We start from the raw sequence: 26,789 nt of genomic DNA, 5'->3' as shown, positions 1-26,789 counted from the left end.
TCTGTTTTTAGGCAAAGCTTTATTAGAGTCTAGTCAGGCTGTCTTGGTTACTTGTACTCTACTGGTGAAAGCTTTGGACCCACAAAGCCTACACTGTTTTCTCTCTCCCTTCCCAGCTGCCTGAGGAAGGCTTTCCACCACCACTAACTAGATCACCCCAGTGAGAATCAAGGAAGCTAAAATATTTAAAACAGACAAATAGTCCTTTGGTTTAATCTGTAATTTACCGGAATTCCTGGGTGTTGTAGCCCAGAATCTCGCACATGCTAACGAAGCACATGTTCTACTTCTGCCCCACACCTGTAGCCCTTGGTTACCTTTTTCTTCACCTTGACATCTGCAGCCAAGTTCAAGCAAGTTGTTAAAATGTCTCAAAACCTGTTAACATGTTTGTAAGATTTCTTTTCAGTTTTTCCTCATTACATAACAAGTCGGTAGAACCCCCAGGAATGGTTATAGAGCTCTAGGTTTTCTGCGGTTACGTTTGGCTTCTTTTGCAACTAATGCATTGCATGTGGTGGTTCGCAGTGGCATCATTGGTCGTAGCAGTAAAGATTTCAAGAGATACTTATTCAACTTCATCGCTGCCATGCCTCTTGTAAGTGCACTTCTCTAAAACTCTTCTCTGAGAACTTGACACCCATTAAATCCTGAATGTGTACTAGATCTGTGATACTAGATTCTAATTTGTGTTAAATTTTGCAGTTTAGCTTCTAATATTTTCAGTGTAAACTTTTACACTTAATAGAACATTTTAAAATTTTGTTTGGCTTGGTTTTATTTATGTTAGTATGTGTGTAACACACACACACATGTATGTTTTTTTTCTTTGTTTTTCCTCCTCTCTGCTTTCCATCCATCCCCTCTCTACCTTTCTCTCTCTCCTTTTTTTCTTTAAGCTCTCCTGACCAGGTTTCTCCAGTGCTTAACCACATTCTTTCAAGTGGCAATAGCGCCTCTCCCACTTGGGACAACTGAAAACATTCCCAGATTGTGAAATTGGGCGTAAGATGGGCAGATCATCCCGGAACTATTGACTTGAAAACATAAACAATTGTGACTTGAGACACTATTAAACTAGGGTCTATTCTTTGAATTAACTTAGAAATTAGTATAGCTTAAAACCCAAGTGGTTTTCTTACCTTGGTCTCTATTTTTATTTTCTAGGCCCTATAAGACTTTTAATGTCCAGGTTTGGGAGGAGAAAAGAGAAGTTTCCTTGAGAAATTTAATTAATTCAGTTTAATAAAGCTCACAGATGGGCATACATAATTTTTAGACCTTCCAAATGAGAAACTAATAAGTGACAAGAACCAAAGTTGGAAACAGTTTAAAAGAACATTTTAATAAGCTAGTTTAAACAAAACTGGAAGGATTGATGTAATTGTGAGGTAGGCTAGTGAAGTGTTTCTAGAATAATCTGGAAAGTAGCATATAAAACTCACACTTTAAAACAAAACCACAGGGATCATGACTGGGAGCCACTGTCTAGGCTGTAGTGTTGATAGGAGAGCAGAAGGTAGAAATGCTAGTGTGTGAACTTGTATCTATCAGGGAGAAATCGGAAAGATTTGCATTTCTGATTACCTAGAGAGGGTCTCAGAATAATATTTTAAAATTAAGTTCTAAGTAAGAGGCCAAATAGGGTAGTTAAGTACATGTGACTTTGCCTGTTATTTTTGCAGTTATAAAATCTAAATAAAACAGAACTGAATTGCAATATGACCTGAGTTATAAATATCAGAACGTGTAGATACAGAAACTGATAAAGAAATTAATTAAAATTTAGTAAGTAGAAATTGAAGCAAAACCAATAATACTCACTTGTTTGTTTTAGATCTCGCTGGTTAATAACTTCTTGAAGTATGGGTTAAATGAGCTCAAACTGTGCTTCCGTGTGCGGCTCACTAGATACCTCTATGAGGAGTATCTCCAGTAAGTGAAACTCTATTTTTGAATTAGAAATATTTAAATTGGGCAGCAGTGTTTATGATACTAGACTTTTTCTTGTTTATTGGACTGTTTTTCAAGAAAATGACTCTTGCATTAGGAATACACTGGGAGTGATCTGTCAGTGGTGGGCTCTAGTCCTAGCACTCCCTCCCATTAGCCACCAAGTCACCCTTCTCTGGGCTTGCTTCCCCATAGCTGACAGAAGTTAGGACAGTCCTTAGAATGTCTAGCCTGGTGTGTGTGCTGTGGGTAGCACATGAATATGCATGGTTTCTGAATCACGTGTTTTAAATCACCTTCCAATTGCTATTTCAGAGCCTTCACCTACTATAAAATGGGCAACCTGGATAACAGAATAGCAAACCCAGACCAGCTGCTTACACAAGACGTAGAAAAGTTTTGTAACAGTGTAGTTGATCTTTATTCGAATCTTAGTAAGGTAAGTTTACCCACTTAAAAAATTTGTTAGATTGTTGAATTTTGAATCTGAGCAAATTTGTTTAGAATTGATTGGGTGGAAGGGCGTAGCATGTAAAGAATTTTTTTAAAGGAAATTAGGATAGCTATCATTTTAATTATATAATTAATTTAAAATCTTATTTTTGTCAGAAATTAGTGTCTTAAAAAAGTTTTATAAGAATTCTGTGGCCTGCTTTCAGACAAGTGTTCTTGTCTGTTTACTTCTAGCACTTCTTACAGGTTAACCTTTTAATTTATATTTCAAATTATACATTCATAGAATAAGACAAGGGACTTCCTGTTTCTCTTTTTAATATCATCCTATGTGAAGAAAGTAACTGTGTATGTACGCCTGTGTAGGTGTGCGTAAGTGTGAGTACGTGTGTGTGTGTGTGTGTGTGTGGTGTGTTTCTGTGTGTGTGTGGTGTGTGTGTGTGTTTGTGTGTGTGTGTGGTGTGTGTGCAGATACATATATGCATGCGTTGAATGTGTTTCCATGGCGGTGCCATGGCCTGGAGCTTTGGATGCCGGTTACTCTCTCCCTGCATTTGAGATAGTGTCTCATTGCTGTTTCTGGGCTAGTGGCTCACGAGCTTCTGGTGATTTATGATCTCAGTTTCTCATCTCCTGAGAGGAACATGCTGAGATTACAGATGCTTGTTCTCTGTGTTCAGCTCTTATGTGAGTTTTGAAGATCAGGACTTAGGTGTGCATGGCAAACACTTTACCCACTGAGTCATTTCTCTAGCGCTTCTCTCTTCGGGATTATTATTAGATCTATAAGGCTAATTTTGAGAGAACTGTTACATAGCCTTTCCTCTTGGCACTCGAGCAAATGTGTAGCTCATAAAGTGTCAAACCCACAATAGAGAAACATTCTAAAATTGATTATAATCTTTCTATGTACTATCATGCATTCTGTTTTAAACATGAATTTAATTCCTGACTCAAATTATAAATATTATTTTTAGCCAGTAACCCTTATATATGTTTCAGTTGAAATTTTATTTGTTTGTTTGTTTGCTTGTCTTTGTTTTGTCTTGTTTTGTTTTTCAAGACAGAGTCTCTCTGTCTTGGCCTTGGCTGTCTGGGAACTGACTGTGTAGACCAGGGTGGCCTCAAACTTAGATCAGCCTGCCTCTACCTCCTTAATGCCACCACCACCACCACTGCCTGGCACAATTTTAAAGTAATTTGTTTCTTAATAATATGCAAGAGAAAGGGAAGTGTACATCTTGGAATGAGCCAATTCATAAAGTCAGACGTTTGTATTAGTACTCACGTATTTAACTTCAAATAAACAAGCACAATCTGGGTTCCTTGAAAAAGGTTAGCGCACCGCTGCTTCTGAAACGCTGGTTCAGTTGATTCTCAGTGAGTAGCAGTACAGCTTCATAGACTCACTTGACGATTTCCTTCATGTGATTGCTGGGGAGCCCTTCATTTTACAGATGTCGTATCCTAACAGAAGAAGGTGAGGCAGATATGGATTTACAACTCAAGTGATTTTGTTTAACACATTTATATTTCTGTGTGAGTGAGTAGTTATCCTGATGTGCTGTCTTGTTCTGAGGAGTATTCCTCCTACTTGATGGTTAATAGTCATCATTTTCAATATCTCCATTTCAAGTTTCTTAAGAACTTTAATTATTTATTTCTGTATATTCCTTGATCTAAGCACTGTTACAGTCTAATTATTATACATAGTGAGAGTTCCACACATTATGTATTAAATATTGAATTGCATTTTACAGTTAACATCTTATATTAGTTGTCAGTCTAGGCACGCTAGTTCTCGGATCTAATTCTGTATATTCTAATGTTTATTTTACAGCCATTTTTAGACATAGTTTTGTATATTTTCAAGTTAACAAGTGCAATTGGAGCTCAGGTGAGTCCATTTTTATTCTTTTGTGTGTATGGATATGTGTGCACACACAGACATACACTTTAATGTGTATGGATATTATAGGACAACTTGTAGGAGTTTTATATTCTGTCACCTTGTAGGATCCTAGGAATTGAACTCAACCTTGGCAAAAAGTTTCTTTATCCATTAAGCTGTCTTGCTATCCCTGTTCCACATTTAAAAAATCTACAATACTCTGTTTTGATCAGTGTGAAGATATAGGATTTTTTTTTTTTAAATTGGAAACATCTTCATATTATACCTAATCTGATCTGATTATAAAATGATGCTGTACTGGAGGCTCTAAAGTAAGTATCCTGATTTGCTTTTTTTTCTAGAAATAATAACCAGAAGTATTTAAACATGCATTGCATACACCGAAAATGCATGTGTTTATTGTTGCAAAGTAATGTTAAAGAGAGATTCGGCAGCAACTAATTTTAATAAAAACTTAGAATAATATCAGCAGTTTATTCAGAATGAAATGCTAGTTTCAGAAGTATTTTATAAAGATAAATTGTTGGCTAGCCCATGAGCCTTGTTTTCTTTTCTCCAATATGTGTGGTGATAAGAATTTTTTTTAAGTCTCATTGACATCTAACTTGAATAATTTTAATGTTTTTCTTAAATATTTATAGCAAACCATGTAACAATATATTGATCTTCTGTACCTATATGTGTTTATGTGTGTGTCTTTTTATTCATTTTGTGGTTAATTGATAATTTACCTAGTTTTTCTGCTTTTCTTTTGTTTGAATTTTCTGTTTTTCTCTTTATTACCCTGTGCTCAGATGTAATTATTCTGTAACTGACTGCGCCATAAGAGAGGGAACAGACCTAATGTTTTAGTTTCTATACCGTAATTTATATTTCTGGTATTTTTCATATTTATATGTATAATTCTGCATTGACATTTTTTTTTCTTTTTTTCGGGGCTGGGGACCGAACCCAGGACCTTGCGCTTCCTAGGCAAACGCTTTACCACTGAGCCAAATCCCCAACCCCCTGCATTGACATTTTAAAAATACAGTTAGCACCTCCAGATGTTTTTCTATAGTTACTGAAATGTGTAGAATCAGTCTAATATAATTTTGAAAAATATTGGTACATATATTCATATAGATTGTACCAGCCCTAAAAGGTGAGTCTGTTTCTACAGAATGGAGATTTCAGTATATTAAAGAAGTAGTTATTCTGGCAGGGATAATGAAGCATGAAATGCCCACTAGAGGGTGTCCAAAGAAGAATTGAGTGCCTGGAGGAATTGAAGCTGACTGAGCTGTTTTGAGGCCATTCTTAGATGTCCATTAGATGTTGAACTTGTCAGATATAAAAACAGCCCCATTGAATGCCATGTTCAGGAAAACAGTTTTGATTGGGGCAGAATATGTAGAGATTAAGGGCGTTTTGGGACTCGTCGAAGCCTCTTAGAATAGCCAGTGGCGGTGGGGTCATTTACTGAGCTGTAATGTATGGAAGACAGAAGCATAGTTCACAGCAGGGAAGGGCTGAGACCTTGTGTAAAGATTGCCCTTGAGACACCTATAGACGCCTGGGTGAGGATGCATGCTACATACTTGGCAGTAATATCATGTATCCGAAAATGGTGGGACTGGAAGTCTAAGTTTAGAACGAGGCAAGATCTAAGGACGGAACCTCGAGGACTGCTAACATTCAAATAGAATGTAAAACCGCTCTGAGAATTGCTGTGGACTCTTGAGAGTTAATTTGGGCCCCAGCAGAAGAATGTTAGTTGACAGAAGCTAAGTCCGTGAGAGGTTTTAGGTGATCAGTTGTTGGTGATGGAGTTAATGGAGTTGGGGTGACAGTGGAGGTGCGGAGACTAGCATGTGATTTTTCAGGAAAGAAGAAAGAGAGAGGAATAAGCCAAGGCTCAGCTTCTCTGGGTTTCAGGTCCTTACAGCCCTTCACATGTGAGTTTTATTGCCGTGTCCTTGAGTGTTGTGCATCTTTCTCTTCCGTTAACCACAGGGCCCGGCAAGCATGATGGCCTACTTGCTTGTTTCTGGGCTATTCCTAACTCGACTCAGAAGACCCATCGGTAAAATGACGATTATGGAGCAGAAGTATGAAGGAGAATATAGATTCGTTAATTCACGGCTTATCACTAATAGGTAAGGAGAAATAGTTTAGAACAATAATGAAATTTTATTTTTGTAGATATTGATGTCATTTATATTGACTTGAAATTCTAACAATATAGGTACTGAAATAGTGGGTTTTTTACTTGTTTTGAAAATAAGCATTATGAGGAATATTAGTTTTATAAATCCTGTATGGTTTATGTACTCTTTATTAGCTGTGTAGTTTCTTTGATTTACTTCTTCATGTTTTTTATTGACTGATTCTCTGTGAATTTCATTTTTAAAATTTAGTCATGATAGTATTCAAATTTTTGTATTTATTCAATGAAACTTCTGCTTTAACTTATCCACAGACATTTTAAAGTTATGACTGTTTTGCAGTGTTTAGTAATTCTGATTTTCCAGATAGTTTTTTGTGGGGAGGAGGAGTGGTGGGCATTGAGCCTCAGGATCCATTGACTGCGTCCAGAACTGCATTCTGGACCGTTTTGAGATCTAAAATTGGAAGAAAAAAAATGTAGCCATTGAAGCCATCCATTTCTATTTCTACTCATTAATTATAAACTATGTGATTTTAGGAAGTTATTTGTAGCTTCTTTTCTTGTAGATGGATAATGAGTTGTTCTGATGATTAACTGTATATGTGCCTCTGGTTCAGGTTTTCATCGGGCGCTAAGGTGCTCTGTAAATTTTCTTGTACCTATCTGCCAACTTCAAGTCAATTCTGAGGGTTTTAGTACTTATGTAATACTATGTAGGCTACACTGTAGGAAGCCACAGAATTACCTAGGAGATTACTCTTTTAATAGTTGCTCTTCCCTTCCTTTTATTGACTTTCTATGTAGAGTTTCTTGCTCTAGGGAGGCAGGGGGGGGATAGTGGGTATAATTAGTGAAAAGTGTTTGTGGTATCCTTTTACTAGACAACAAACACGTTCCCAGAGTAGAGGCATTGATGGTGTCATGTAAGGACTCTTAGGACAGCACAGTCGGGCACAGCGGGATTGGAGCTGTGGCTCTTGCTGGTTCTCTCTTGGCTCTGCCTTGTGTTGTAACCGTCCCTTTCCTCTGCTTCACTCCTGTGATCTTAGAATGGCAAAAACAAGCTGCAAGCACCAGAAACAAAAGATGAAACTGCTTCTTGATGTTTCTTTAAGAAACCCTACCCCCCCCCCCTTTTCCCATAATCTTACTCTTTCTTGGGTCTTACTTTTCTTTCTTTGCCTTATTATGTAACCCAGGCTGGCTTTGAACTTGCAATTCTCCTGCCTTAGTGTACTGAATGCAGAGGTTTTACATATGCACTTTGATTATTATATATATGGTGTGCACATGTGCATAATGGTGCCCATATGGAGGCCTCAGTTCTCTCCTGCCACCTTGTTGAATTGAGTTTGCCAGGCCTGCATTCCAGGGCTGCCTAGCCATCACACAAGCTCCCCCATACAGCCTTAATGTGTCTAAGCTGTGGTATTTAGGTTTCTATGTAGATATTTGTGTTCTGGTGCTATAAGAAGTACATTGTGGAGGCTAGAAAGATGGCTCTACAATTTGGAGCATTTATGACTTTTGCAGAGGCTCTGGATCCAATTACTAGAAACCACATGGTGGCTTACAACCATCTGTTACTATAAGTACTTGGGCAGTTTTCGTCATACTTACAGGACAGAAAGACTATAAACTTTAGTTAAACAGGAGCATTAACTTTAGCTTCTGAACTATGCTTGTTGTGTGAATTTAAGGAATTTACCTAAGTTATATTTGTGCTTTCTTCATCTATATGGTTCTGCTTTTCCCACTGATGATCTCTGTGGCCCTTGTGGGGCCATTCATGCTCCCCGGGGAAATTGTACGGGGATACTGTGGTGCAAGAGTGAGAACAGCGTTGGTGCATTTGGACCTCCTGGTGGCCGCCCTGCAGCACTGTCAAAGGCTGTGTGGCAAAGTCACTACTTGTAGTTTTCTGTTGTTTTCTCTCTTTATCTGGTTCAGGTCTGTAGTTTAACTCACGGTCTGTAATGTCTGTCTGAGCCTAATCTTTCTCTGTAATAAGGCATCTTCCTCTTCTGCCTTATTTACAGTTTGAGAGCATTCGCTCACTGAATCTGTAACAGCCAGGTTATGTCCAGGTAGATTGTAGTCCAGTTTGATCCAGTCAGTTGTCTGCTCTTAGCTAGGTACTGGCTTGGCCTGTGCCAGATATTCTCTTAGTGACAAGTGCCCATTTATCATTACCTTTTTTTGTTTTTTAATATTGAGGAGGGGTCTGCTACTGAGTGCTTTTGGTGGTCAGAGGACAGATTTGTGGAGTTAGTTCTTTCCTTCCACTGTACTGCAGGCTTGGGCGAGTGAACTCAGGTTGGCAGGCTTGTATTTTACTCTGAGCCATCGCAGTGGCCCAAGATGCCCACTCACATAGAGAAGCTGACTCATTGAGCACTGCATTTCAGTTACCTGTCAGGGTGAGACAACTTGACATTGATTGCTACATTATTTTGTTTAATAGTGAAGAAATTGCCTTTTACAATGGGAATAAACGAGAAAAGCAGACAATCCACTCTGTCTTCCGAAAACTGGTAAGATGAACATTTGATGGTTACGTGGTTTTTCTATGCCTTTACATATGTATAAATAAATGTTACAGATATATTTTAAATAGCAAGTCTTTATACTGTGTTTTAAACTAAAAATGAGTTTAAAAACTATTGCATCAACATTAAATTGTCCATTTATAAAGCAATTTACTAATAATCCTGCTCATTTTGCAGTGTTTGCTGTAGGACTCTTATGGATAATTAATCTAGTGGTTCTTATAGATCAGTGGGGCCTTTTGTAGAGTAAGGTTAGCAAGCTTTCCTGTGAAGGATGGGCTAGGGTTCCTGACCAGGTAGTCTCTGTTGGACATACAATACACACAACAGTGGCTGTGTAAACAACTTGATTGCAACATAAGTGGCAGGCTAGTTTTGTTGGTCATAGTTTGTTGACCTTTTATTTGGAATATAAATATTTTCTGAAGGCTGTTTTTCTTTATTTGATGCTATTTTGAATTCAGATAGTTATACTTATTCAGAAGACATTCAGTGACAGGTAGGCTGCTTAACTGCTAGCGAGAATTAGGTGGTGAGTGCTGGGTGAATTCTTGCCTCCAGGGAGCTAATATTTTAGTGGAAATTTGTGATATTGAATATATATTTTAAGAATACTAAAAAGTTGTCTTAGGCTATTTCCGAAGTGATATTTTTGCCATCTAACCTGACTAGAGGTTTTAGAGTGCGTCTAGAGCCCCTATTCACGCGGCAGCTTGCACAGCACCTTTTCCAGCCTGTAGCTCCTCACCATACACTCAGCAACCTAGTGCGACTTTACCTTTCCGACCAGTGTATGTGAAATGGCTTCTCATCCTTCCGTTTTGCTTTGGTGATTGATGAGCTCGTGTATATAGGTGTCTGGCGGTATTGGAAACAGCATGGAAACGTTGTTGTTAGGTAAACACGGTTTGATGAGGTGTTTGGTGTCTGCGCACTGTTCATCATTGTGCTCATTGTGTGCTGTGTAATAGAGTCAGGAGCCATAGCTTTTCAGTGTATGTGTGTGAGTTAATTATGCTTTATCCTTAGGGAGAATCAGTTTTTTATTTGTCAAGGAAAAAAAGTGCTTTGTTTGTTTCCTATCAGGTGGAACACCTACATAATTTCATTTTCTTCCGGTTTTCTATGGGTTTCATTGATAGCATCATTGCCAAATGTAAGTATGTTTTAAAAGAGATGGTGTAACATGATTCGTGGGAAAAGTGAAATAACAGTGGGTAACATCTTAACCGCTGTTGCAGATATTGCCACTGTAGTTGGGTACCTGGTTGTCAGTCGCCCGTTCCTAGACCTGGCGCATCCGCGACACCTTCACAGCACCCACTCAGAGCTGCTGGAGGTAAGGTGCTTACACTGATGAAGACAACTCAGAGTTAAGGCTGTGCTCTGATTCAGAAATGTAAGCACAATCTAATACTCATTTGTCTTTAAGGATTACTACCAAAGTGGAAGAATGCTTTTGAGAATGTCTCAAGCTTTGGGGCGGATAGTTTTGGCTGGGCGTGAAATGACTAGATTGGCTGGGTAAGATATGCACTAATAATGCAACTGCATAGAACGGTTTTAAACGTGTGTTGTTCTTACATTGCTGGTACTCAGTTGACATTAAAACTGTGGGAGGTACTGACTCCTCCTACTCTAGGAAGCTGGTTTTGATAGAGAATGAGGGACGACTTCTCTCAGTGAGCTTCCCCTGCTTTCTGGAGGCAGCTGTGTGACTCTTAACTGGATTGGCGCCCTGTTCGTTTGCCGCCCTTCACGGACACCGGCCCTGGATAAGTTGGGGAATGAGGATACTTGGCAGCCTTCTTCTTTTATAGAAATTTAGTTAGTGAGTAGAAGTTTTACATAGAATATTTTTGCTGTCCACTATAGACTTTTACCCCCTAAGCATTTATACTAGCAATTGGGTTCTTTTTTTCCTCTTTTCTCCTACTCCCCCCCCCCCAAGCATTTTATTAAGGAGTGATTGGTGTATTAAAAAAATCATACTTGATGTGTACAAAATTCACGACTAAGGGACAAGTGTGTGTCTGTGAAACTGCCAACACGGAGTATACATGCACCGAGCACCGCCCACGGTCTCCTCTGGGACAGTCTGCTTCCTACACCAAGCTGGCGAACATTAACCCCCATTTGCTTCTCTGATGAGAAACCTTCCCTTTGACCTTCATGTCCTTCTTAACTCTCCAACTCCTGGTTCCTGGTCTGGTTTCTGTTGTCCAGTGAGAGCAGAGATGGTCTCAGTTTCCCCTTTGTGGAGAAGTAGTATGCATCAGTGCATACTTCTCTCTGAGGGAACGGCCAGTCTTATATGTGACTGCAGGTCCCTCCGTGGCTGCAGTGTGTACTAACAAGAACACGTGCTAGTGACCAAGGGAAATACGTGTCTTGCCTCTGGATGGGTGCTGTTGAGACGAGGATCCTGTGAAACTCCCTCCTCATTTCCCTGTCCCCTCTCTTTTGCTGAAGCAAAGTAGGATGTGTGTTAGTAATACTTTATGCTGAGGAGACGACCTTTAGGTTAGGTCTCTTAAGCTAAGCTACAATTTTAGACATTTCAGTTTATATACAAGATATAATAGCCTAGACTTTTGATTATGGTTTCTGTTAAATTTTAGTTTTACGGCTCGGATTACGGAATTAATGCAAGTACTAAAGGATTTAAATCATGGCAAATATGAACGTACAATGGTGTCACAACAGGATAAGGGTAAATATGACAATCATGGTTTGCAGTCATGATTTTAGGTCTGTCCTAATGTATAATATCTTAATAATTATTTCCGTTCAGGTATTGAAGGAGCACAAGCTAGTCCCTTGATACCTGGTGCTGGAGAAATCATCAATGCAGACAACATTATAAAGTACGTACTAGCCAAAGGCTCTGCTGCGCGCCGCACATTGATTATGCTTCATGGCAGCTTCTCTGCAGCTTGTAGTTGCATGTGCGACTTACAGTTGTCCTTCAAAAACTTTAAATAGCCTTGGTATGTCATTGATTTAAAAGGTTTGAGTATATACCTATACACACTTACGTATGTATAATTTGATGTTTGATATCACCTACGTATTGTAAAATAATGTCCCTGTTTCAGCTAATTATTGTCTTTTATTTCCATACCTGAGTGTGTGTGTGTGTGTGTGTGTGTGATTTCCTGTGTGTAGAGTGTATTTTTAACCATTGTTCCTGTGCTGCTGCTTAGACCTCGAACTCACTCATCTCCTTCATAAACCTGAGTGGCACCGCCTTCATTTCCCTGTTCCTCCACCCCAGCAACTCCTTCTCCATATGAGTTACATATGAACTACGCTTCTCTCTCTCAGTTCTTACCAGAGTGCTCTGTCATCAAAAAGAGAAATAGTTCAGTTCTTTTAAAAACATGTTTGTGGTGTAAAAAGTTTAAAACAAATTTTTACTCATGTGCTTGTGTGTGTTCCTGCTTATATGTGTGTGCACCATGTGTGTGCAGGTGTGTGTGGAGGCAGAAAAGGGCATTGGATCTCCTGCAGCTGGAGTTACACAGATTCTGAACCTGATGGTTGCTGGGCTCTCTGCAAGAGCAGCAGGGGCTCCTACCCGCAGAGCCATCTCTTCAGCACTCCAGATTCAGGTTTTTCTGTTTTCAAGGCTGAATAATACTCCCTTGTGAGAGCGTGTGCTTACACATACGATATATTCTTTATTCTTTTATCAGTTGAGAGACATTAAGGGAGTTTCCCCAGTTGGTTTGCTGAATAAAACCTGCAGTGAGTGTGGGGGTGCAGATACCACTGTGCGGCACCCGCTTATTTCCTATGGACAGCCACCTGCAATTAGGAGTGCAGTCTGAAGCATTAGGGCAGTGAGGCTAAGCGAGGAGCCTCCACATTGCTTTCCTGTCAGCGCGCTGACAGGGTTCAGGGCTCCTCTTCCTGCCTCTGCATCTGCCTGCACTCGCCTGCACTCGCCTGCACTTGCCTTTGTCTCTAGAAGCCAGGGAGGACTGACGCTCACTGCAGTTTTCATCTGCGTTTCTGTGCTGGGTAGAGATCTGGAGAGCCTTTTCAGTTGCATTTTGTGCCTGAATGTATGCTTTTAGCAAGTGCCTGAATGGTCTTTTGCTCTGTTGGGTTATTTCTATTTGGTGTATTAATTATTTAAGTTCCTTACATGTTTTAATTTCCTCTTTTCTATTAATGTCCTTTCTAGGTTTGATCATGTTCCTTTAGCAACACCAAATGGAGATATCTTGATCCAAGACCTTAGTTTTGAAGTAAGTTTTAAAAATGTTGATGACTTTAAATCATCTTCAAAATATGAATTGAAAATTGAATATTTCAATTAACTTTGAATTATCTCTATAAATCCATATAATCACATTTGAGACTCTCTTTGACATCTAGAAATCTCATTTTCTTAAAATGGACTGGCCTTCAAATCTCAGTGATTACTAGCACGTCAAGTTGATTTTGTTGGCGATATGCTCAGGAGCTAGGAGACGTCACAAAGGAACCAGCTTTTGTTCCTAGCACCCTCGTGTTGGCCATTCTCTCTCATCCTCTTTCTCTTTGCATTTTACTTATGTATTGTGTGTTGTTTGGGGGTGAAGCACGTGTCACACTGAGTGTGTCAGTCAGAACACAAATTGAGTGAGTTGTTCTCTTCTACTGTGGCTCCAGGGGTTAAACTCAGGTCATCAGGCTTGGCAGGGAGCGTCTGCCACTGACCCATATCACTAGCCCTGAACAATTCACAGCACAGTTGCACCTAGTGTAGCCATCCCAAGTAGGATATCAGCCAAATAAACAGTGTGTTTTCCTAACTAACAGCTGACATGATAGGTCATGGGAGCATGAAAAGGCAACCTTGACTATGTTCCGTGTGATTTGTATCTTGAATTTTGAGGATTACTGTTAGGTTATTTGTGCCCACTGGCACACTTCTGAAAATCAGGATTTCTTTCTTTTGGAAAGTCATCAGAAGACAGACTTGGCCATCAGAAAGCAAGTTTCCTGCCTGCCTGTCTGTTACGCTCTGTTGTAGCTAAACTGATGGGCTCTCTGCAGGCTGAGATGCATCCTTCCTCCTTATAGGCTCTCAGTGCAGGCATAGTCACTCCTCTGTAGGTTGTCGTGTTTATCCTGGGCACTCACCGCACTCCCTTCACCTGCTTGGGCGGAGTCTGCCTTTGCCTGCTTTGATGATTCTCATGCTAGCAGCCTCATTGGCTTGGAGAGCTTTGGCTTGGGCCACCTTTTAGACTTTGCTGACACCACCTCCTCTCCCTACCTCGCACATCTTAGCCCAGTAACTGCTGCTGCTTTCCTTGCTGTCCTCTGCAGCAGAGCCTGCCTGCCTGCCTGCCTGTCTGTCTGTCTGTCTGTCTGTCTGTCTGTCTGTCTGTCTGTCAGTCTGTGAGGCAAAGCCCATTCCTGCCCTGGTGTCCTCACGCCTGCTTGCTTGCTCACTGCTGGTGGGCAGGAATGGCCTCCTCATGATGAGGCATCCTCCTAACACGTCTTTGGAAGTTGTCCCAGTTGTCACTTGCAGTGACGAGTACTTTGATCTCCCAGGCCTCTGTGCCCTTCCTGTTTCCTTATCCAGCCATGGAGTTCTGTCCACGGTGCTTAGTCTGTACTATACAATTTACTTTACTTTGTTAATGTACATAGCGTTGCTGACACAGAAGTTATACACAGTGTTATTAAAAGATCAGAATAAAAGATGATGCACATATCACTGGGAACGTTTGGATATGTTACAGTGTATTCATACTATTCATGTAGTATAGTGTGTGGCACACACACAGTATGTACTACAGGCATAAGAGAATGGGCAGGAGGACCCAAACACAGTGAACTGAAGAATACTGTGACATATTGTTAAGTAAATACAGACCTCTGAGTAAAAGAATCTGTTTTACAGTGCAGGTAATAATATGTTAATAAACATGAATACATACAATTATTATTTTCAAGAATCCTCAGGTATTTTAAGCTTTCAAGTTTTGCATCTGATTAAGACTATATTAAACAGTCTAAGTAATGGTCTTTAAGTGAAAAAAAGGAAACTTAGTAAAATTAAAAGTTAGCAGAAGTAAAAGTCTCTCATCATACACTCCATAGTTGTGCCCAACACCACATTTACAAGTAAAATTAGAAGCTAAGACTTAGCAAAGATAGCTTTGACTCTAAGGAAATACCTCACATACTATTCATTTAATTTAGTTAATTCAAAGAATAATTGTCTTTCAGGTTCGATCTGGGGCCAACGTTCTCATTTGTGGTCCAAATGGCTGTGGAAAGAGCTCCCTCTTCCGTGTTCTTGGTGAAGTATGTACAAGCCGGCTTCCGAAGCTTGCTGTCTTATGTGTAAGTCTGTCAGGTTAGGAATTTCAGTCACTTATGTTTCCCTTTGCTTTTATAGTTATGGCCTCTCTTTGGAGGACATCTTACTAAACCTGAGAGAGGAAAGTTATTTTATGTTCCTCAGGTAAGACTTTGTTTGAACTGTTTTGTAACCTTTAAGATCTTTTTGCTTAATATTTTAAAACATACACTTAATGACTCTTTCTGTGTCACTGCTAGCGACCCTATATGACCCTGGGAACACTGAGAGACCAAGTAATATATCCAGATGGAAAGGAGGATCAGAAGAAGAAGGGGATATCTGACCAAGTAAGGGGTGTTTATATCCTACACGCACTGAGCATGCCCTGCTTTCTTTGTCATTTGAAACATCACATAGTGTGGCTCATCCAGAAAGTCTTCTAAACCATTGTTAGAACTCTCCAAGAGGTGGTAAAAGATAGCTGCTTTACTTAAGGATTACTCGTGGCATGTTTTAACCATCGTCACAGGACTGTATTCTTTCATTGCCCCGGCCTTTGGTTATATGATATTGTATTGTCATTAAACAAATAGACATTTGTCAAGGGTACTATGGCTAGGGCTTGACAGTTCAGGTCAGCATTGTCCCGTTTCTCTCCTGAGGAGCACCGAGCTGTCCGAGTGGTTGGCTATGGAGTTACTGAGCTGTCTAAAAAAGTAAGGTGAGATGGGGCAGGACGTTAGCTTCTAATAAACCTTTCCGTCTTTGCATACAGGTGCTGAAGGGGTACTTGGACAATGTACAGTTGGGCCATATCCTTGAGCGGGAAGGAGGCTGGGACAGTGTTCAGGACTGGATGGATGTACTCAGCGGAGGAGAAAAACAAAGAATGGCGGTCAGTGCCCTCTGAAACTGGGACCAAATGTTCACTAAAGTCGCTATCAGAGTCCAGAATTCGACTAATTCAGACAGGGCTTTATCTTGTACTCAGCAAATATTATAGTGTGTGTTATTTTAAATTATAATAAAAGTGCTAGAACATGTTTCACTTCACACAAATGTGATATTCTGAAAACTGTGTTAGTTAGGAATGCTGCTGTCCTGTGAGAGGGAAAACTATAGAGTATTAGGTGTAAAGTTAGGCTGCTTTCTAGACAGTGGGCCTGTGAGGAGCCCGGTAAGTCTTTCCCCTAAAGACGGCCTGTTAGCTCCTGCAGGCTGCTGTCCCTGAACAGCGGAAAGCATTAGAAACACCATTTCTTCATCCTTCTCTTTGTCCTTGTTCCTCCCTCCACGGTCAGTTACTTGTAACTTTGTTTCTTCTGTCACTAACCTACTCCCGAAGTTACTTAGAACTTTTTAAAACTTTCCTAGTACAAAGAAGAATTGGAAACACTTTAAATTTTATAATAACAAAGTTATCTTGAAGATAGATAGCGGTTTTCCTCTCCCGTATTCCATCCTCTCCTTATTTGTTGTTCTCTAAGCTCCCACAGAACAGCCCAGCTCCAAGTTCTAAATGCTCCCACTGTCCTAACAAACAACAACATGGTGGGGTCCACTGTAGCAAGACCAGTCTCAGTGATAAACACTATGGCCAAAGCCAATTTGAAGGAGAAAGTCTCTTTTAGCTTTTGTGTTACAGTTCATCACCTGGTGAAGTTAGGGCAGGAACTCAAGGAAGTAAGACTTGAGTGGAAACCATGAAGGAGTGCTGTGGACTGCCTTGCTCCAGGCTCATGTTCACGTACCATTCCTATTCAGCACAGGGCTGCTTGCTCAGAGATGGCACTGCCCGGGGAGCTGGGCCTTCCTCCATCAATTAGTAGTCAAGAAAGTAGGCTAGGGATGGCGCAGTATTAAAGAGCACTGTTTGCTCTTCCAGAGTTCCTGGGTTTAACACCTACTACCCACATGGCATCTCGGCTGTTGGTGACTACAGAGGTCTACATTAGATGTCTTGTGGATTTACTTCTTGAGACAGGGTCTGTCGTTGAATCTGGAGATTATAGGTTGGCTAGGCTGGCTGTCCAGCACGCCCACAAGATCCTTCTTTTCTGCCTTCCAGCACTGGATTAGAGTTGATGCCACCATGCCCGACTGTGTTTTTGTGTGGGTTTTGGGGATTTGGACTCAGGTCTTTGTGCCTGCACAACAGGCACTTTACCCACCGAGCCATCTTCCCAGGCTCCCCCCCACCCCCCATTCAGTTTCTGCCTTACGTCTTTACTGCTCAGCAGAACTCGTTTTATATTTGAATAAGAGCTGTGGTTCAGGTCAGTAACAGCTAATGTTTGAGGGCTTAGTAGATGATAGTCAATATGCCAAGAAGACTACAAAGGCTAACATATTATATCTTTTAAAACAGTCCTATGAAATAACTAATGTGAATATCCCAGTCACCAAGGAAGCTATACTTCAATAGTTTGGGGCTCGCCCAGCAGACAGTTGCTCTTAGAATTGGTGAAAGATTGCTTATCAACAGCAGTTCAGACAGAATATTGGTTTAAATACTTGCTTTACAGCTTGCTTGTTTTGTGGAGTCAAGTAGCTGACAGCATGGGGAGAGAAGGGGACACACACACACACACACACACACACACACACACACACACACACGGTGAGAATAGGTTCATGGAGCACAGAGGCACGGGAAGTACTGTCAATGCACTGTCTGTGGTAATGTCTGATGCTTCCTCTTCTTCAGTTCACGCACATAGGTGTGACCCTCAGAAAAGCCATTTGTTCTAGTTACCCACTTGCTATCTATACGTGAATGGAACAGCTGTGTGACGTGTCCGGTATATTGTAGTAGTTTAACCATGGTTTCTGCTTCAGTGAACTTTACATTTTAGGCAGCCACACAGAGAAAGATGAGCTCAGGTTTGCCATATGCAGCAGTCCCATAAGGGCCCACGTGGACTGAGAGAGTGACTTACGCAGACGCTTGGAAGATATCTAGACCAGAGCCAGATACTGGGACTTGAGAAAGAATAAGCTGTTGTGAAAGCACAGGCATGGTTCAAGCATTCTGGAGTTAGAGGCAGGAGGATTGCCATGGGTTTGAGCCAGCCTGGGCTAATCAGAGTGAAAGCCTCTATCAAACAGACAGAAACAGCACAACAGTGAGAAGAGACGGGAAAAAGAGAAAGGGAAGAGTGACATGACAGACAGCCTCTAAGGCCTGGGGCATCTTACTCCTAGTGCTTGATGGGAAGAGGCAGAGCTGGCTGGAGCTAAGATCAGAGCATGGCAGGAGGAAGGGGATGGACCATGGAGATGAGGAGGGAGACGCTGTGGAGAAACTTTAAGTCAGGTGGGGTTCTTTGCGTTACATGTATAGTAGATGCTCTGGCTACATGGAGAAGAGTGGACAGCAGAGAGGGCGGGTGGTTGTCATGCAGGCAAAGAATGAGTACAGAGACGTCGTGGCAGAGACGGAGAGTGTGCGCACTCGAGACTCCACGAGACTGAAAAGGGGGGATGAGAGGGAGGGAAGGAAAGGGGTCAGAAAGATTCAGCTCCTAGGTGAGACTAGGTGAGGGGGGGGAGAGAGGAGAGAGAGAGAGAGAGAGAGAGAGAGAGAGAGAGAGAGAGAGAGAGAGAGAGAGAAGGATCTGGGATTTAGTTCTGAGGCCCCCCCAAGTGTGCACACTGAATGCCAGGTGGGAAGGTACCAGAGAGGAAGCAGGGCAGCAGGGGAGGGCCTCCAGTGGGCACCCTTACTTGTTCCTCAGGGAGGAGTGCCTTGAGGAGAATGGTGCTCAGAAGATGGATTAGGGTTAGGAAGGTGTCTGATGGTTTGCAACATGAAGATCTCCTTTGTGGACATTGACGGAACATTTCCAGGAAATACAATACATTTGGAATATAAGTGAGGAAAATTTTCCACATCCTGCTAATGAAGGAAATGTAAGCACTAGCACTCCCAAGTTCATTTCTAAGATCAGCAGGTTTCAGAAACAGCACACTTCAGACCAGCAGGACAGGCCCGGCAGGTGCACTGTCGGATTGGTGGAACACCGACAGATGCCTTTACTTAAGCAACAGTCGGGGGATTCTGTGCGTCTGAGCCATCTGCAGTCTGACTTCTAAGTTTTGGCTAAAACACAAGCTGGTTTGTCTGTTGAGTTCATCTTAAAACTCAGTTCCAGCTCACACCAGTTTTTGGTTTTTCTTAGCAATGCTTATTTCTCACACATTACATTTCTCCTTTTGTTTAAGATGACAGTAAAAATGATTCATTTTATTTATATTATTTCTATCTCTGGGGTGACACTTTTTAGTTAGGAATAGCTTTCATGTTTTAGCTCTGTAAGACTCCAAAAGTGTACTTACTGAAGTGAGCTTATCCTTTTGCTAGTTTTATCTTAGGCCGACCTCTGTTCACACAGACTGTTTCCTTCTGTGCTTTAGATGGCAAGATTGTTTTATCATAAACCCCAGTTTGCCATTCTGGATGAGTGCACAAGTGCAGTTAGTGTGGATGTGGAAGACTACATTTACAGCCACTGTCGGAAGGTAAGTGTCCCGGAGCGTCTGTATGCCATGTCCACTGCAGGCTTGGAGCCGAAGGCAGCAGGATTGCTACGGAAGGTAATACCTTGCCTTGTCTTTAACCTGGTAACTAATGTCTGTAACAGAACACAAGGACTTGTCAGTGTATTCTAAATACAACTCAGACATGAACACAGTACAATTATCCATGCATTCTAAATCTAACTCTCTTTAGCTTTAGCAATCTCTTAGTTGTGGTACAGTGTTTAAATCTGTTCTTTTCTATCATTACTTACACGCCGTTAGCCAAAAAACACCAAAAATCAAGAAGCCTCTGTTCTTTCTTTTGTTTCATTAACTTTACCTATATATCACTTTTTAAACTAAGAAAAATCAAGAGTAACCATATGGTAATTTAATTTTTTTTAATTTTTATTTTATGTGGGCATGTGTTTGTGGCATATGAGCCCGTTGTGCTTGTATGTGCTTGTGTGAACGGTGGTGTGCATCATATGGTGCATGTAGAAGACACAGCTTGACTCTGTATCTTATCTCTATGTTGTTGACGAGGCAGCTTTCTTGCTGCGCTGGAGTTTGCTGACTCAGCGAGTTCTTGCCCTGTCTCTGCATTCTGAACACGAGGTTTGCAGGCAGTCCACAATGCCCACCAGACAAAATCCAGTACTCATGCTGGGACAGCAAGGGCTCTACCCACCGAGTCATCTCTCTACCCCTTCATTTATTATTTCTTAATTTGTCCGGTTTACTTTATTTGGATAGTATTATCTAAAATAAGTTTCTTTGAGTTGGCAAGTAGGAGGTGGGCTGGGCTACCATTATTTAAATACTTGTTCACTAGGCCTGGTGCACTCTTGTTAAATTTGAAAAGTAATAGTACATTCTATTATTCTGTGTAAATAAATGAGTTACAGGAGTATTTTAACAATTTATTTATATTTGGGGAGTTTACCATAAAAAAGTCATGTTGTACATGTGTGTACACACACACACACACACACACACACACACACACACAGAGTTCCTGCCATTTGGAGGATGGCCAAGGGTCAGCAGCATTGACAATACCTGGAAGTTGTTAGAACTGTGGAGTCTCTAACTTTGCAGAGTAGAACCAGTGTAGTGACAGACTGTCACATGGGTCAAGTGCGTGTGAAAGGGTGAAGTGGGTGCTTCAGGAGTGTCTTCAGTCTTCTCTACTGGAAGACTGAATTGAACTATGAATTGCATTTCTTTAATGGCTTATTTCTCTTCTCTAATCCTTTTGAGTAACTCATATGTGGTTTTCAGTTTTATAGGCATTAGAGATGTTTGTGGTGTTTTCACGCGTAAGACCATATAGACTGTATTGCACTTGGAGGCTTTTCCAGGACCTCTGTGTTGTTGCCTCTTTTGATTTTGAGATGTGTAGGTCTGTAAAATACATCTCATTTGAGGGGAGAAAAGTTACTCGAGGTCTTAATGATAATTTAAATCATACTGGTTATTAAGAAGCAGACAACGAGGGACTGCTTTAGAAGGTTTAGAACCTTCTAAAGCTGTTGCTTTGGTCTGTGCGTGTGTGCTGGTGCTCACGTAGGTCAGAGAACTGTAGTAGTCCGTTCTCTTCCACCATGGCAGTCCACAAATTGATTGCTAGCCTTGGTGGCAAGTGTCTTTACTCACTAAGGCATCTTGCAAGCCGTACACCTTTTTCTAACTATAACTATAAATTTACAGATGAATTAAAGCAACACTTAAGCTCAATGTAGAATGTTTGATATTAAAGAGAAAAGTGGTGTGTCTTTGCAGAATCTAAGCCATGATCATAAGATTTAATTTTGGAAAGGTAGCATCTGGTGTTCAGATCTTACCATTTAAATTTTACTTTTGTATTTTGGCTTCAGTAATTCTAATACACACTATGCCTACCCTAATTAAGGTCTAATCCAATTACAAAATCGGAAATAGAAAAAAAAAGTCTCAATAGGCTTTTGATACAGTTGAGATGCATGTTTAACAAAGCTCATAGTATACATATCTTCTTATGCAGGTTCTAACTAATTTGCACGTTGGCAGCCAAACTTGTGACACGGTTTAAATAATACTACTTGTGCCAGCAGAATAATTTAGTCATAAAATTTCATGATAGAAATTATTGGAATTTATTTAGGCTAATGCTGTGAGATTATTTTCAAAATGAAAATAAAATCAGGGTCTGGAGAGATGACTCAGTGGTCTACAGAAGGACCTGGGTTCAGGTCACAGCATCCACATGGTGTCTCACAACTGCCTTTATTTCTAGTTCCAAAGGATCTCACACCTTCTTCTAGCCTCCAAGGGTACTGTGTGTGTGTGGTATTACATATGTGCAGGCTAAACAGTCACACACATAAAATAAAAATAAACAAGTCCTTTTTAAAAATAAAATGAAACTAAAAAATCATGGGGAAGGTTTGCTGTTTCTCTCAAACATGAGAGGTGTGTGTTAAGGATCTGCCCTAAGGCGGTGCTCCTCCTCCCTAAGGCGGTGCTCCTCCTCCCTAAGGCGGTGCTCCTCCTCCCTAAGGCGGTGCTCCTCCCGACCAATCTATATTGACTTTGTAACTAACTCCCAGGCAATAGCAGAACTGTCCCAGGCAATAGCAGAACTGTCCCGGGGGTTAAGACTGTTTAGCAGCACTTCTGGTGTGTATCCATCCATTAGATGGCACTGTTGTTTCAGCATACCAAAAAGAGTCTTCAGTCATTACCAGAATGTCCCGGGGGGGGGGGGGGGGGGGGGGAGGAATATCCTGGATCGACTGAAGCTTTAGAGCAAACGTATTGGATAGCAAAACTTAATTCAAACATAGGATCTTTTAAACTGTTTGTCTCGTTATGCTGGTATTTGTACACATTCCTGCAGACACGCATGGAATCAGACACATGTGGAATTCTGCCTCAGAACGTTCTAGAGGTAGTGGAGTAATAACTCCCAAATCTGAACCCAGACACATTCCGAAATGGGATGCTACAGCAGGGAATTATACCTCTGGGAGCACTGGCTGCAGACTGCTTGTGCGATTTTTCCTGATTTTAACCTTTTGCTGTTCTTATCTTACTACTTCATAATAAATCAAATGTAGGGGCTATATTTTATCATTAACTTTTATCTGTAGCCACTGAGCATGTATCTAGTAACTTAACATGTGTGTGTGTTGTGGCCTGCCATGACTGATATAAACGTAAACCCTTTCTTTGGCTTAGGTTGGCATCACCCTCTTCACTGTCTCACACAGGAAATCCCTTTGGAAACACCACGAGGTTCGTATTCTTTCTTTGTGTGGAATGATGAATGTTTAGCTTCTGTAAATAGGTGAATTTTGCTGACTGATTTTAGATTTCATGGTCATGTCACCGTGTAGGCACACATTCTAAGGGAAAGGGTGATTTGAGTTTTACGGTATACAGTGGGACTTTATTGGGTATTGTTGTCAGTTTTGAAAACTAGAATGTATATAAGCAACCTCTAGCTCTCCTGAGCTCTATTTAAGGGCAGTTAGGTCTCTAGTGTTATAAGTGACTGCTGTGTAATGGCTATGGGTAAATGAGCTGTGCCGTTACCATTCAGGTTTGACAGAAGAGGAGAAGTCTTAAAAACTAGATGGCAAAATTTTGCGAGCATTTTCAGGGAAAGTAGGATAATGCCAGCCATGTTTATAGTGTAATAAAACAGGATCTGTTAGACGGTCTCAGGCACTTCCTGGATACTGCATGGACTTTCCAGTATACAGAAGTGCTGCGTGTTCTCGTTAGTGTTCACAAGGTTAGTGGGGTAATGTTGAGAACGGAGTTCTTTTCTTCTCTCTAATTCTCTCATCTTTCCCTCCTCAACCTTTGCTATTCTCTCCTTCCTTCCCCCTCTCCTTCCTTCCCCCTCTCCTTCCTTCCCCCTCTCCTTCCTTCCCCCTCTCCTTCCTTCCCCCTTTCCTTCCTTCCTCTCTCTTTCCTTCCCCCTCTCCTTCCTTCCTCTCTCCTTCCTTCCCCCTCTCCTTCCTTCCCCCTCTCCTTCCTTCCCCCTCTCCTTCCTTCCCCTCTCCTTCCCTCCTCTTTCCTTCCCTCCCCTCTCCTTCCCTTCACACTTTCCTCCTCTCCTCCTTCCCTGTTCTGGATTCAGCCCTAGACTGTGTGTGTGTGTGTGTGTGTGTGTGTGTGTGTGTGTGTGTGTGTGTGTGTGTGTGCGCGCGCGCGCGCGCGCTAGCTAAGAACAGCTATCATGTGAGGGAAGGGAACACAAAGCAGCTAAGAACTAGCAAAACAGAAAATAAACAGAGAAAGCATGTCTTTATATATAGATGCTCACTAACTAAAAACAGAAGGCTTTGTTCTGTCTTCAGAAGGCACATGTATAACTTCTCTGCTGAATCTAAACAAAAGTCTTTCAAGCGGAGAGAGTTAGCTGACCAGTGAAGCACTCAGTGCTGCACTGGCGAGCCACCCAGTCTCTGGCACCGCACCGGTCATCCTAGCAGCTCTGAGCTGCAATTCAAAGCTATGGGAGCATCCTCTTTTGTGGGATGCCTGTGCATTGACTAAGAAACATGCAAAAGTCTGTTTTAGTTCTCCTAGATGGGGACCATACCTGTTCTTAGTTTCTGACTTTCCTTCCTCCCATAGTACTACCTGCACATGGATGGCAGAGGCAATTATGAATTCAAAAAGATCACAGAAGACACAGTTGAGTTCGGATCATAGAGACCATCTGGAGAACTTCACACTTCACAAGAGAATGAATGAACAGAATGCATTTGTAAACAACGTGCATTGTAAAATAAAGTTAAGCTTGTTTTTTTTAAAAAAACAAAGCTACAAATTGACTAGATATAGGATAATTGAAACATGTTAAAACATTTAATATTGTATAGGATATTGCTAATTGTGTATATGTTGGTTTAATTATTAATTATGTACTAAGAATGTCCTTATTCTTGTGGTTAAAAAACCTGCCTGAATTAAATTGGGCTTAAATCAGTGTAACCTGATTCATGGGATGTAAACCATTTGAAGTCAGCTAATTTGACTTTTATAGCTCTGTCTTTTTCTTTAATGAAGAACCCTATTTAAAACTGGGTCATTAGCTGTTTATTCTAACAAAGTAGTCTTGAGTTCCTTTTTGGGTTTTTTTTTTTTTTTTTTTTTTTTTTTTTTGTGCCCCATGGTAGTGGGAACCAAACCAATCACAATGTTTTATTGGAACATATTCCATCATCACAGGATAGCATTTATTAAACAGTGGCGGATTTCTCTAGCTGCTACATTTATTCTCATTCCTCATACATACCTTGAGGTGCATTTGATTCCAGGAGAGCCATTTGGGTTTTCTTTACCTAAATAATAAATGTACCCGTCTCAGTCTTTTGGACTGAGTCGTTCTGAAGGCTCTCGTGTGGACAGCAGTGTGTGCAGTCGTGCTTACAGCCCGTGCCTGCTCCACATGGTACCAGTCTTACCAGTGCTTGAGAGCTCAGACACACCCTGCTGCATGAAGTTGGAGGTCTCGGGAGGGTTTTAGATTTTGTGACGGGAACCGGAAAGGCTCGTCAGAGTGTGGCTGTGTCATGGTGAGCACCACGTGGCTGTAGAGGCCCGACATGAGGTAATGCACTGAGCACACAACGCCACTGCTGCTGTCTGTGGCTGTGGGTTCTTAAAAGTGCTGGACTTTGTCATGCTCGTGGGCCAATGATATTTCCTAGGAGCGGCCTCTGACTCCTGTGCAGCTGCGTCTGTGTCAGCTCTGGCTCCCTGGAACCACGAGTGACTTTGCACAAAGGAGGGCTGAGAGCGGACTTGATCAGTAAGTCGTCGTGAATCAGTTTGCTTGAGTGGGCTCGGAATGGGGCCTTATCACGATGGTTTTGTTTCTTCGTAACTCATAATCACTGGCTACCAGGATAACCCTGATGTATTGATTCCGTGAATACATCACATTCAATCTTACCATGTCTCCTTAGCAAACGTGTGTACTTATTTTCTGTTCAGATTAAAAAAAAAATGAATAACCTATACAGCCTTTGCTTGTCCTTTTTGACTCTTGCGCCTGAACGCTGACATTCAGAAAGAACTTTAGCACTCACAGACTTCTACCTACCTTTTCCTCCTGAGTGGTGGGATTAATGTACACTTTTAAATGTGCATTTCTTTCGTAGAAGAGCCTCACCAAATGTTTATACCTCACAAATGCTAATAGCTAGCCAGGAGACCCTAAAAGCCAGTGTGTCGTAAGGAAGGCTGTAAGGCACAGGGAAACTACAGGTTTTCAGATTTCCAGGCTGCCAGCACAAGAATTGAACCTTGCCTGCCTGCTGATTATTTTCTTGTTTGACTCTAACAACAGTGTGCCTCACCATTTGAGTCAGAGGCACGTCTCCAGGAGAATCCCGGTATACTCTAACATGGGTGATGGTTCTCTCAGGGCCGACTCGAGAGCACTGGTTCCAAAACAGCACTGCTCAGTCGTTCTCTGCATGAATATCCCAACTACACTGGGAATGCGAGTTTAACCCCAGCAAGAAGTCAGGCAGGAAATGGAAGAACTTTATGGATGGCCTGCAGATCAAGTTTATGTTGCCGTGTCCTGCAGTTCTTTTCAGCCAATGAGAAAGTGTGTAAGCAGTGTTGCTAGGTGTTGCTGGAGTGAGGTGTGGTCTCTCGGTGATTGGCACTTGCTTTACAACTAGGAGGTGAGTGTAGAAATGCTATTAATAATTAAACCTTTCAAGCTTTAGGGTTTTGAAAACATTTTTCCTTTTTTTTTTAAGAAAATTATTTTCTGTATAAGTACACTGTCCCTGTCTTCAGACACACCAGAAGAGGTCATCGGATCCCGTCACAGATGGTTGTGAGCCACCATGTGGTTGCTGGGAATTGAACTCAGGGCCTCTAGAAGAACAGTCAGTGCTCCTAACCACTGAGCCATCTCCC

General features: G+C 41.3%; 1 protein-coding gene across 4 annotated transcripts in view; it reads left to right on the top strand.

Moving 5' to 3' along the window:
- Positions 1 to 25,871, top strand: part of Abcd3 (ATP binding cassette subfamily D member 3) — a 53,589-nt gene extending 27,718 nt beyond the window's left edge. For 3 of the 4 annotated variants that reach the window (NM_012804.2, XM_039101774.2, XM_063281326.1), the window contains 19 exon segments: positions 529 to 598; positions 1,838 to 1,935; positions 2,269 to 2,392; positions 4,247 to 4,303; positions 6,314 to 6,456; positions 8,932 to 9,001; positions 10,103 to 10,172; positions 10,258 to 10,355; positions 10,449 to 10,540; positions 11,638 to 11,729; positions 11,811 to 11,883; positions 13,209 to 13,272; positions 15,254 to 15,331; positions 15,426 to 15,491; positions 15,587 to 15,676; positions 16,105 to 16,224; positions 19,746 to 19,850; positions 23,073 to 23,129; positions 24,483 to 25,871. In NM_012804.2, the coding sequence (NP_036936.1) occupies positions 529 to 598; positions 1,838 to 1,935; positions 2,269 to 2,392; positions 4,247 to 4,303; positions 6,314 to 6,456; positions 8,932 to 9,001; positions 10,103 to 10,172; positions 10,258 to 10,355; positions 10,449 to 10,540; positions 11,638 to 11,729; positions 11,811 to 11,883; positions 13,209 to 13,272; positions 15,254 to 15,331; positions 15,426 to 15,491; positions 15,587 to 15,676; positions 16,105 to 16,224; positions 19,746 to 19,850; positions 23,073 to 23,129; positions 24,483 to 24,560 (1,645 nt within the window). In that variant the 3' untranslated portion in view covers positions 24,561 to 25,871. 4 annotated transcript variants of the gene reach the window in all.
- Positions 25,872 to 26,789: the final 918 nt, after the last annotated feature.

Source organism: Rattus norvegicus, chromosome 2 (genome assembly GCF_036323735.1).
Source record: "Rattus norvegicus strain BN/NHsdMcwi chromosome 2, GRCr8, whole genome shotgun sequence".
Taxonomy (NCBI): Eukaryota; Metazoa; Chordata; class Mammalia; order Rodentia; family Muridae; genus Rattus; species Rattus norvegicus.
The sequence above is the reverse complement of the archived record's forward strand: the minus strand, read 5'-3'. Positions and strand labels throughout refer to the sequence as shown.